Source organism: Juglans regia, chromosome 8, assembly GCF_001411555.2.
Source record: "Juglans regia cultivar Chandler chromosome 8, Walnut 2.0, whole genome shotgun sequence".
Lineage (NCBI taxonomy): Eukaryota > Viridiplantae > Streptophyta > Magnoliopsida > Fagales > Juglandaceae > Juglans > Juglans regia.
In genome coordinates, this window is record NC_049908.1 from 29,694,260 (window position 1) to 29,706,288 (window position 12,029).

General features: G+C 36.1%; 2 protein-coding genes, 1 non-coding gene and 1 pseudogene across 4 annotated transcripts in view; 3 read left to right on the forward strand and 1 right to left on the reverse strand.

The window, feature by feature from the left end:
* The window catches only part of LOC109004479, a 66,805-nt pseudogene extending 55,086 nt beyond the window's left edge, over positions 1-11,719 (forward strand).
* LOC109004516 (probable disease resistance protein At4g27220) overlaps positions 1-12,029 on the reverse strand; it is a 963,953-nt gene that overhangs the window by 251,666 nt on the left and 700,258 nt on the right. The gene's annotated exons all lie outside the window — the stretch shown is intronic.
* LOC108988589 (superoxide dismutase [Cu-Zn]-like) lies at positions 5,706-6,531 on the forward strand. Its single transcript, XM_035693317.1, has 4 exons — positions 5,706-5,804; positions 5,893-5,994; positions 6,125-6,290; positions 6,468-6,531. The coding sequence occupies exons 1-4, from the start codon at positions 5,729-5,731 to the stop codon at positions 6,514-6,516; spliced, it is 393 nt and encodes a 130-aa protein (XP_035549210.1). The 5' UTR covers positions 5,706-5,728; the 3' UTR covers positions 6,517-6,531.
* Positions 6,780-6,885, forward strand: LOC118349321. Its single transcript, XR_004802295.1, has one exon. It is a non-coding gene; the product is annotated as a small nucleolar RNA snoR109 (small nucleolar RNA).

Genomic DNA, 12,029 nt, shown 5'->3' on the forward strand with positions numbered 1-12,029 from the left:
TGTTTAGATGTTGAATTTAATTGAGATGAGTTGAATATTTTATGAATGATAATTAGTTGATACGGTAGAGTGAGTTTTGTGTGACTTATCTAAGATGAATTTAGATGTTAAGATGAATTTAGATGTATTTATAGAAAGTTAAAAAAGATTGTAGATCTCGCCTATAAAGAGATGTTGAGTTGAAAAAAATTGTGTGTCCCACATGTAAAGAGATTTTAAGTTAAGAAATTCTATTTGCAATCCCCACTTGTAGGGTTGTACAGAAAATCGGCAAACCGACTGGGACCGACTCAGACCGGCCGCCGGAGCTCGGAACCGGCCGAAACCGTCAGGGAACCGGTCGGCCGTCGGTGGTAATTTCTCAAAACCGGCGTCAGCTGATTTGGTCCCGGTTTGAACTAGCCAAAAACTAAAAAACCGGCCGACGTCATATATATATATATATATATATTTTAAATATATTCATTCATTAAACGATGCGGTTTCACTTAAATAAGTGAAACGGCGTCGTTTGCATCTTAAGGTTAGAAAAAAAAATAAAGGGAACGGCGCCGTTTGACATAGGCCAAACGGCGCCGTTCCAAGTAGGGCATATTAATCCCCAGCCCGGTTTCTTTCCCAATTTCCCCCTCCCTCTTCGATTTCCACTCAGGCTCTCGCCTCCCACTCGTCACTCTTAGCGCAGTTGCCTCCACTCCACTCACGGCTCACCGATGCCCAGCGGTCCACCGTTCAATAGCGGCGCAGCCTCCACCGCTCAACGTTCCTCCGACAAACGGCGCAGCCCGAGAGCCTCCATTTTATGTTTTAGGTATGAACCATATGATTTTAATTTTTGTGAGATTTTTTTTTTTTTATATAAGTATTTTGTGACATTTATGTTTTAGAAGTATTTTTTTTTTGTGAGATTTATAAGTATTTTTTTTGTGAGATTTATAAGTATTTTTTTTATAAGTATTTCAGCCCGAGAGCCTTGTTTGTGTTTTCTGGTTTGGTGCATTCACGGATTGAAGATGTTTTATAGATTTTGTAGTTTGTACAATGAACAATCGGTGGTTTTTGAAGATGCAGTGTGCATTTCAATTTTATAGATTGACAGTTTTGTAACTTTTGTTGAAAATAAAATAATTTGTGATGTTTATTGAAATTTGAAAGTAAAATTTATGATTTGTTATAAATAATTTGTGATGTTTATTGAAAGTAAAATTTATGATGTGCTCTAAACAATTTGTGATGCTTATTGACAATAAATGTTCATAATTTATTGAAAGTAAAATAATTTGTGAGATGAGCGATATAAAATGTAGATTAGAATCTTAGATTTGTAATGTTTGCCATGTTGCAAACTAGCTGCTGTGTAATTGACAATTGTGGTGATTTTTTATTCTTTCTTGGTTTTACATGTTAGATGGATTATTCGTCAAGTCCAATTGATCTTGATTCGAACTCCCAAATACCAAAACCCCCGGCTTCAAGTGCCCCTAATAGTAGTAATTGTCCACTTCCTAAGAAACGGAAGGGGAATGATCCGTTAATTGTTTGAGACCATTTTACAAAAGTTGAGGGTTGTTCCGTAGATGATCCTAAGGCTAAGTGTAATTATTGTGGCAAGATATACGCTTGCCACTCGAAGAGGAACGAAACTTCAATCATGCAAAACCATCTGCCTTCATGTTTCAAAAATCCTCATAAACATGGGCCTTTAGATAAATACCAAACAACATTAGCAGATGAGGTATCCTCAGAGAGGTTTGGAGAGACTGATAATTCTTTAAGAAATCTTGTAACCCATAAATATAGTGAGGATCATTTCAAAAAAATAAAAAATAAATAAATATAGTGAGGAGGCTGTGAGGATGGCGCTTGCGGAGATGGTAATTCTCGATGAATTACTATTTAGAATTGTTGAAGGGCAATGATTTAAGAAGATGGTTTGGTTGCTTGAACCTAGATTTAAAGTGTCATGTCGAGTGACGGTTGCAAGAGATTGTATGAAACTATTTGCATTTGAAAAAGTCAAACTTAAAAAGTTATTTAAAAATGGGGGAATGAGGATTTCATTAACTACCGATACGTGGACATCGGTACAAAATCTTAATTATATGTGCCTAACTGTTCATTTCATTGATAGTGATTGGAAATTACAGAAGAAAATCATTAATTTTTGTTTAATCCCTAATCATCGAGGGGATACCATTGGAAAATATGTTGAATCGTGCCTACTTCATTGGAGCATTGATAAGATATTTACTGTTATTGTTGATAATGCAATTGCATATTTGAGACATTTTTTGACAGAGAATATGTTGGAGGGGAAGTATATGCACATGAGATATTGTGCTCATATTCTGAATCTTGTCGTGAATGAGGGTCTTAAGGAGTGTGATGATGCCATTACAATGGTTAGAAATGAGGTTAGATATGCGCGCTCATCCCCTGCAAGATTAGACAAGTTTAAGAGGTGCAGAAAAAGAAAAAATTGATTGTAAAAAAATGTTGTGCCTTGATGTGCAAACCTGATGGAATTCAACTTACATGATGTTAGAGGCTACTGAAAAATTTGAAAAGACTTTTAGGCAAATGGAGAGTGAGGACTACAATTTCTTTCTTACTTTAAGGATGGAAACATTGGGCCTCCTGGAGCTGACGAGTGGGAGACAGTGTGAGTTTTTGTGAAATTTTTGAAGATGTTTTATGATGCCACTTGTCGATTTTCTGGTTCTTTATATGTCACGGCAAACACAAGTTTTTTGAAAATTTGTAGGCTCCAAAAATAGTTGGTTAGACTGTGTGAGAGTGAGAATATTTGTTTGATGAGCATGACCATTAACATGAGAATGAAATTTGATAAGTATTGGGGTTCATTGGATATGATGAATTTGTTGTTGTTGATTGCAGTTCTCCTTGATCCACGTAGCAAGTTGGAGCTTCTTACTTTTCACTTGAAAAAAGTTTATGATCACAATTAGGCTGAAGATTTGTTGTCGAGAGTGAGACAATTATTATCAGACATGTATGCGGAGTATAATGTTACGTTCGGTTCTTCCTTGAGTAGCAGAGAACATGTTTCCCCTCCGTCATCTGCCCTTCCAAATGATGCTGAAGACAATCATGAGTCACAACTTTTTTACGAGTGGTTGCTAGTATTGACTGCCTTTGGATCTACAGCTACCAAAACATAGATTGACCGGTATATCAGATGGTTGTGAGACATTCAGTCAATCTTTTGACTTGTTGAATTAGTGGAAAGTGAATGAGCTTAACTATCCTATACTTGCGAGAATTGCACGAGATGTGTTAGCCATGCATGTTTCCACGGTTGCATCAGAGTCCGCATTTAGTACGGGAGGTCGTGTACTTGATCCTTTTCGGAGTTCCTTAGCTCCGAGAACTATTGAGACACTTATTTGTACTCAGAATTGATTGTGACATCCGTCAACGCCAATTGATATTCGAGACTCCATGAATAATGTTGAGAGTTTTGTAGTAGAATCTGGTAATATGTTTTTCTCATTCAATTTTCATATTCATTTATTTTTATAATTTAATTTAATTTTTTTTTCATTATCCTAATTTATTAATATTGATTATTTGGTGTTTTCTTATAGAGTTAGGAGCATCATACATCACAACTATTGATGATTGAAGAGTCGAAGACTGCAATTGAAGAATGAAGATTTTTTGGGTTTTATTCAAGAACAATTGTTATTTGTTCTTATTTGCTTAAGACAATTTAGTTTTGTTTGTAATGTGTATTAAACATGATCTAGTGGAGTTTTTATTTATTTATCTACTAATTAGTAATTTAGTATATAAGATAATAAGACTATAAAATATAAGTAGTATATATGTACTAGTTATTAGTTACTAATAATATATACATGGCATGATTAAAATTAAAAAGAAATTGTACTAATAATTGCAAAAAGAAATTCTGCAAAAAAAAGTCTAATTGGAGATGATCTTGAATAACAAATTGAGCCCAAAAAGAGGTTGAATTGGGTCTTAAAATGGCCAATAGAGTGGTTCAAACCGGTCCAAAACTGACCAACTGACCGTGAACCGGCCGGTTTTCCCCTAATAATCGGCCGGTTTTGGCCAGTTTGGTCTCCCCAGGAAAATTGAACTATCGGTTTTGGTTTGGGCCCAAAACCGAACCGATAGTTCGGTTTTTTAGCTTTACCTACTTGGGAACTGTATGTACAGATCCTTTATTAAATGAGAAAAAATATCATTTTAAGAGGAATAGGCTTGTATTGTAATCTCTAAATGGAGACTGTATCTAACATTGCTCTTTTAAGTTAAGATGAGTTTAATAATTTTAGAATTAAGTGATTGAATATTAGACTTAATTTTAAATTAGACTAAACATAATTAATTTCAATTCAATCCAAATTTCAATCGCAATTTAAAGTCAAGGCTAGGATTGATATAAAAATTTTATCTAATTTAATAATCATAATTTTTTAAATTTTTATTTAAAATATAATAAATAATTTATTTTTTAAAATTTTAAAATAATATTAATATTAAAAATAATTTTTTATTTAATTTTTTACTGTCATCTCAATTTACTGTAAATTTCCCTGATTTAAGTTGGATCATCCGCGCCTTCCCCCCCCCCCCCCCCCCCCCCCCCCCCCCCCCCCCCCCCCCCCCCCCCCCCCCCGGGGCGGCCCGGGCCCTCTCTGTCTCCCTCTCTGATTTCAGGTTTGATTGTTCCTCTCTGCTGAGCTCTCAAGGGGTGTTCTGGGGTGAGCTTCGAAGTTCTCTCTTTCCCTGTATTTTTTTCTCACTCCTGATTTTTTTCTCGTGGGTTGATATTGTTCTTTCATTGTCTGGGTTTTGTTTCTTTTCATCTGATTCGTAATAAAGGTTGCTCCTTTTCTTGGTAGTACTCCATTTTTGGGGGCGATTCGACTGAGGAAGTTAAATATTTACACACAAGGAGTATGTACTTACGCTTGCTAAGTGTTATTCTTCACAGTTGGCACTTAAGTTTGCCAAGTGTTATTCTTCACAGTTTCATCGGGTCTTGCGCTAGGTGTGTTACATAATGATGATCTTTGTTTCCCATCTGATTTTGTATGGTATATGTTGTACTCTTTGGTTGGATGTTGAGAAGGTTGGGGAAATTAAGAGAGAAATGATAATGGGTACATTGGGTAGTCTTTTTCCGACTTCAGTTTTAGCCGCATCAGCTTCATACTCTGTGCCTATGCAATTTCTGTTATCCGGTAGTTTAGACTTTGGAGTGTGGACTCGTAATATATTGCATTTACTGCTGTTTCTGAGTAGGAAAAAAAATTAATATTCTACTCGATTGGGCCTTTTGGATATATATATAATCTAAATTTAAATTTGTGCCTGGGAATCGAGTTTTCTAGCTATTGTTTGAATATATATTCTCCTTTGAGGTTTTAGGGTTTTAGCTTCAGTGAAAGCAAGTGATGTGTGTGTGTGTGTGTGGATATATTTATGTATATGTGTGTGTGTGTGTGGTAAACCTGTTTGCTAGCTTCAAAACGATGAAAATTTCAACTTTCTTTTCAAAGAAAAGGTTTTCCGGCAAATAGAAATGAGCAGTCAAGAGTTGGATTATCTTGCATTATTTTTGAAAAAGCACCTCCTTTTTGGCTATCCGAACATCATTGGAAGGGAGGGATTTATGAATCCAATTACCATAGCTGAGAGCATACTTTGATTTTTAATTATGTTCTAGTAAACGATGGTGAATGCTGTGGCTGTTCTTGGCAGCAATGAGGGTGTAAGTGGGACTATCTACTTCACCCAAGAAGCTGATGGTAACTTGGAAATCCTGTCTGATCATCCAGCAAGTGTAGATGTCTCTATTTTTCACATTTTGAAAGACATTTTGTTTCAAATTTTCAGGCTCTACAACAGTAACTGGAAATATTTCTGGCCTTAAGCCTGGTCTCCATGGCTTCCATGTTCATGCACTTGGGGACACAACAAATGGTTGCATGTCAACTGGTATAGTCCAAAGAGATGATGTTTGTTTCTTCATATCTAAAGCATCCAGTCCAAGAGCAGAGTAAACCCCACTTTGCTCCACATTAATCCCTTTTGTCTTTAATTTTATTTTTAATCTACCTGCTTACAGGACCACATTTCAATCCTGCTGGCAAAGAGCATGGTGCTCCTGAGGATGAGAATCGGCATGCTGGTGATCTTGGAAATGTCACTGTTGGTGATGATGGTATGTGCTGTGTTTACCTCTATCCCCTTGGTCATTCGTTGACAGCTTCCCAATCGTTGGACTCTATCATGTTGTGATACCCCATATGATATGGATAAGGGTAGGTGGTGTATGGGATCCCACATTGCTTGGGAAGGAAAAGTTCTTGCTCTTTATAAGGTTCCAATGAGGCTCTAATTGTATCATTGACTAGTCCTTTTGGAGCATAGGCCATGTGGTTTGGGTCTTCCATTGGGACGTTACACATGTTCTATAATATGCAGGGGAGTAACCCAACTTTGAGGATGAGCTGCTGAGATCTTTCTTGCCTGCCCAACTTTATATGAAAAGCCAGCGGCAGCTAGTGTTTAAGTTCCTAGTTCTATCTCCCCATTTCTCTTCCCTGAGTCATCTACTATAGCTACCCTTATGTTTATTTTACTCTACCTTAACTCCATTGCAACCAAGTATTTTTCATTTATCTGTGATTTTTATATTTGTTGGGGGGAGGCTACCGGCTACATGTACCAAGGGAAAGGTGAACACTTCTATGAGTACCCTTGATCTTGACTTGCCAAAGTGGCTGTAACCAAATCAAGTGGCTCATAGAAGTTAACTGGCCAGTCCTTGTGAGATCTCTTTCTTCAATCTCTGTCAACAAACTGCTTACCGAACTTCTCATGTTCTTTTTTTTTTTTTTCTTTTTTCTTTCTAATTATTGCTATTTTTAATTTTTTGGATGGGTAAAGAGAAGGGAGAGAAGAGGGAAATGGCATAGGATTTAGCCGTTTTAAGAGACCCTTCTCAAACATCAATTGTTAATACGGGTCACCTTCCAGGCAAGCTGCTTTGATTTCCCAGCAGTTTGCGTCTAATGGTGCCTACAGTCTTCTACCAAAAAATTTACCAAAAAATAATATGCAGAGCAAATTGTTTCTGCTGTTAGTTACCTGATAAGAAGGCTTAAGATGGGTATGTATTTTGTTCTGACACACAGTGGTGCACTAATGGATGGTATCTCTTTTCATACAGGGACAGCCAAGTTCACAATAATTGACAAGCAGGTGTGTTTCATCTTCTGTTTAAGTTTTACTTGTGCACCTATATTTAGTTACTTTTCACTGATGTATTTTACAATTTTGCAGATTCCACTTTCTGGACCAAATTCCATTATTGGAAGAGTTGTTGTTGTCCATGGAGATTAGGATGATCTTGGCAAGGGTAAACTCTTGAAACACAATGCTTGAAATCGTTCTGTTTTAGTTTTATTTTCTGTATATTCATGATTAAAGCCAACTATATGTAAACCACTAAGTCACAATTGGAGCATCTGTGTTGATAAATTGTTTTACTTGGTAAACAAGAAGAGTAAGGGCTTTTATGTTGTTTTTGTTTTTGTGGGGGTAAAGGTCACCACTTTAAGCTAAAGCTCTAGATATTTAGGGTAAATATTAGAAAACTGAGATTTTGATATCCCCCTTCAAGCTTGTCAAAGGTTAAAAAAATGATGTTACTCTCAAGTCTGAAGCCTTTGAATTGGTTTCTAAAATGGACTTCTATTATTGAATTTTTCCCATTTCCCCAAGTGTTGTTGAAGTTATTCTAGAAAAGGTGCATTAGGGCACGTTTGAACACTGTGAATTCTCAAAATTGTCAAAACTTATCATAATTCTCAAATTTTTTCATAATTTCATTCCCAAGCATCACTGAAACACAATTTTTCAATTTCAAATTTTCAACTTTTTCATCTAATCATTACTTAATCATTATTCAAATACAAAAATCAATACAAATTTTACAAATTTTAAAATAAAATGCAAAAATAATACAATTTTTACAAACTTCATAACAAATTTTTTTTCTAAGTAAAAGTAGAATTTTTGTTGATAAGAATAGGCATGGCCCAAGTACATAAGAAGTATACACAGAAAATGCCTACATTCCACTAAGCACTAGTGAGGGATACAATCAAATCATGAAAAATGTCTCATTACAACTAATGACCGAAGCCCAAGAAAATAAAGCATTATAAAAGAATCTCTTCAGCTCATCCAAGAAAAGCTCCCTGTCTTCAAACAATTTTTTTTTATCAAAACAAAAATAATATTAAAAAATAATATTCAAACAATTTTATAATTTTCTAATATTTTTATTCATCTTATTCTCTCTCATTTCTCAAAACCTAATAAAACATCTTCACTTAAATCATTTCACTACTATTCACAAAATTCTGATATACTCCAAGTGTCCAAACATGCCCTTAGATTGGTTTCTTCTTGTAGAGGTACTTGTAGATTAGGACTGTATATTTTACTGTCTCCCATTTTCCTGTGATAATCACTGTTTTTTATGTACTTATTCCATTGTTTTTATGCATTTATTGCCAATGCATTTGGATTCGGTCCTTAATGCTAATGAATATCTGGACATTAGTTCTTGCTTGAAAAATTGATGCTTCTAGATTTCCCAGCATCAATTTGAGAGGGGGATGTCACGAAGATATGATTTGAGTATCATTATTGTAATTTTAGTAACATTTTCCTTTATAGTTAGATACTTTCCTTTCTAGCTCGATATATACATAACTGTGTAAATACTTACCTGGCATAGTTATTAGGCGCTGGAAATTTGGCATTTATTGTGTAAAATCCCTTCTATATAATGAAAGCAATCCTTATCGAAAGGGTATTCAAACCAATTTGACAGAGAATGCATATGGTCATGTTAACTAAGATTTCTTATGTTACTTGGGTGGTGTGGTTTTGGGGAAAGATGGATTTCATGGATTAGGCATTGCATTACTACAGCCCCTTTTTTCGGTTTTGGTGAATGGTGCACTGGAGGGGTTCTTTAACAGCTCTAGGGGATTAAGGCAAGGGGACCTTCTTTCCCCTTTTCCATTTGTCATTATCATGGATGCACTTAGTCGTATGTTGGAAGCAGTTGTTGATGGAGGTTTTCTTTCTGGTTTCTCTGTGGGAGGTGTTAATATTTCTCATCTTCTCTTCATTGATGATACTTTACTTTTGTGTGATCTGCACAATGGTCATATTCTATATTTGAGGGCTCTTCTGATTGTTTTGAAGCTATCTTTGGCTTGAAGGTGAATCTTTCAAAGTCTGAAATGGTTCCTGTGGATATAGTGAATAATGTTCAAGGTTTGGGGAACATTCTGGGTTGTAAGGTCTCTTCGCTGCCCTTGAAATATCCTGGTCTTCCATTGGAGGCTGCTTTCAAGGCGAAATCTATTTGGGAGGGTGTGTTAGAAAAAAATGATAGAAGGTTGGCAGGTTGGAAAATGATTTATTTTTCTAAGGGCAGTAGATTAACTCTTATCAAAAGTATGTTATCTAACCTCCCTTCATACTTTCTTTCCTTATTTTTGTTACCTGCTAGTGTGGCCTCTCAAAATGAGATGATGTTTCGTAATTCTCTTTTCGAAGGTATTGGGAAGTAAGCTTAAGCTTCACCTTGTTGGCTGGGATAAAGTTTGTTTTCCTTTATCTTGTGGTGGTTTGGGGGTGCATAACTTGAGGATCTTCAATAAAGTACTTTTGGAGAAATGGTTGTGGAGATATCAACGGGAAGGAGAGAGTTTGTGGAGAGTCGTTATAGATTCAAAATACAGGGAGTCTTAGGGGGGTTGGTGTTCTAATGAAGTGAGGGCATATGGTGCGGGGTTGTGGAAAAATATTCGCTCTGGATGGGAGAGGTTCTCCAACTTTTTCAGATTTGAGGTTTGGAAGAGGTTATGGTGTCTATTTTTGGCATGATGTTTGGTGTGGTTTAGGGCTCTAAAGTATGTTTTTCCTACACTTATCAAAATTTTTTTTTGTACTCTTTAGCAGATGTCTAGTGACAAAAGAAGCTTTGGCGGCTGGCTTGTTGGTGTGTTCTTGTGATACCCCATATGATAAGGATAAGGGTAGGTGGTGTAAAGGATCCCACATTGCTTGAGAATAAGAAATTCTTGTTCTTTATAAGGTTCCAATGAGGCTCTAGTTGTATAATTAATTAGTCCTTTTGGAGTATAGGCCATGTGGTTTGAGCCTTCTATTGGAGCGTTACAGTTCTAATGGTTTTTTCCATTGGAATGTCAGTTTTTTAGAGCGGCTCATGATTGGGAACTTGGAATGTTTGCTGATTTTTTTGACGACTTTTATGCTATGTTCTTTTGTTTGGTAATGTGATGGAGGATAGGGTGATTTGGACTCTTGATGGAAATTCTAGGATCTCGGTGTGTTCCTATTATAAGGCTCTTTGGGGTTCTCTAATGATTATTGGTTTTCTTGGAAGGCTATTTGGAAGTTTTAAGGTCCCTCCTAAGATTGCTTTCTTTATATGGACTGCTTCTCTTGGGAGAATCCTCACCATTGACAATATGAGGAAATGTGGTCTCATTATTATGGATTGATGTTTCTTGTGTAAGAAAAATGGGAAATCCGTGGATCATCTATTGTTACTTGTGATGTGGCCAGGTTCTTGTGGAATGAGATTACTAACAGGACTGGTGTGGTATGGGTTATGCCTGGCAGAGTGTGGAAATTTTGAAGTGCTGGACAGGTATTAGGGAAAATATTCACATTGCTGCTGTGTGGAAGATGTTATTCCTCTTTGTATTATGTGGTGTTTGTGGATGGAGAGAAATAAGAAGTGCTTTGAAGACCAGGAGCCATTCCTTGGATGAGCTGAAGAGATTTTTTTTATAATACATTATTCTCTTGGGCGTCAGAGTATTTAGTTGTAATGAGGGCAGTTTTCATGATTTGCTTGCATCTCTCATTGTTGTTTATTGGTACTTAGGCTTATCGTGTGTATACTTCTTGTGTACTCGGGCTTTGCCTATTACATTGTGCTTAATAAATTTTTTACTTTAAAAAAAAAAAGAAAAAAAAAATTCTTGTATACTTGAGCTAAGCCTTTTCCTATTAATAAAGTTTACTTTTACTTATAAAAAAAAAATCATTGCCACTTCTAACTTAATATAATTATTTGATATGTAGGGGGACACGAGCTTAGCAAAAGCACCGGAAATGCTGGTGGCCGAGTAGCTTGTGGTATGTAAATTATCCAAATCACCCTGAAGTATGATCGATGCATAATTTGAACATAATTTACAGCCCATTTTTAATTTGTCTATTTGATCTATGAAAAAAATCTGCATTGTGGGTTTTTTCTATATTCTTTTGTCTCGTCTTTTACCTTCTGCTCGCATGATGTTTAATATTATCACGGAATTTTGTACAGGTATTATTGGTCTGCAAGGATGAACTGCTGCTCCCAAAACCGTTAAATTGCCCCTTTTCATCTCTGTTCCTGATGATAATACGAAAACGTTACGAATGATTGTGATTGTACATGGTCTAACATGCTAGAATACACATAAATATAGGATTGAGAAATGAAGTGAAATGCCCCTGGGCATATAAATAGCTACTGCAAATTTTGTGAATATACTGCAGCCATCCTGTGATGTGGCATGCTTCCACCGAGGGTAATCCTTTTTATTATTATTTTAACTTCTCAATGTTCTCATCCGCATGCACGTAAGGGATGTACCAAGCATCCACCAGTGTCTCTCAATCTATCATTTAAGGGTCATGCATTTTTTCATGCTAGATCTTATTAGAAAAACCAGTGAACCAAACATCTCACCTACACACAACAAAGTACGACAGCATCGTAACCCTTGTCCAAATATCATTGACAATCTTTCTTTAGTCATGAGAAAATTAAACTCATTGAAAAGTGCAGGCATCACAATAACTTAACTACATCCCCAAAGCAAGCAATTGGGAATCAGAAGAGGGTGGCAAGAGACACCAGATTT

Bases quoted from the DNA above. Each gene is read 5' to 3' on its own strand.
- LOC108988589 (XM_035693317.1), top strand. From the start codon at position 5,729: ATGGTGAATGCTGTGGCTGTTCTTGGCAGCAATGAGGGTGTAAGTGGG. The intron at 5,805-5,892 runs GTAACTTGGAAA...TCAAATTTTCAG, and splicing joins CTTCACCCAAGAAGCTGATG to GCTCTACAACAGTAACTGGA. The intron at 6,291-6,467 runs GTTGTGATACCC...GACGTTACACAT, and splicing joins CAATCGTTGGACTCTATCAT to GTTCTATAATATGCAGGGGA.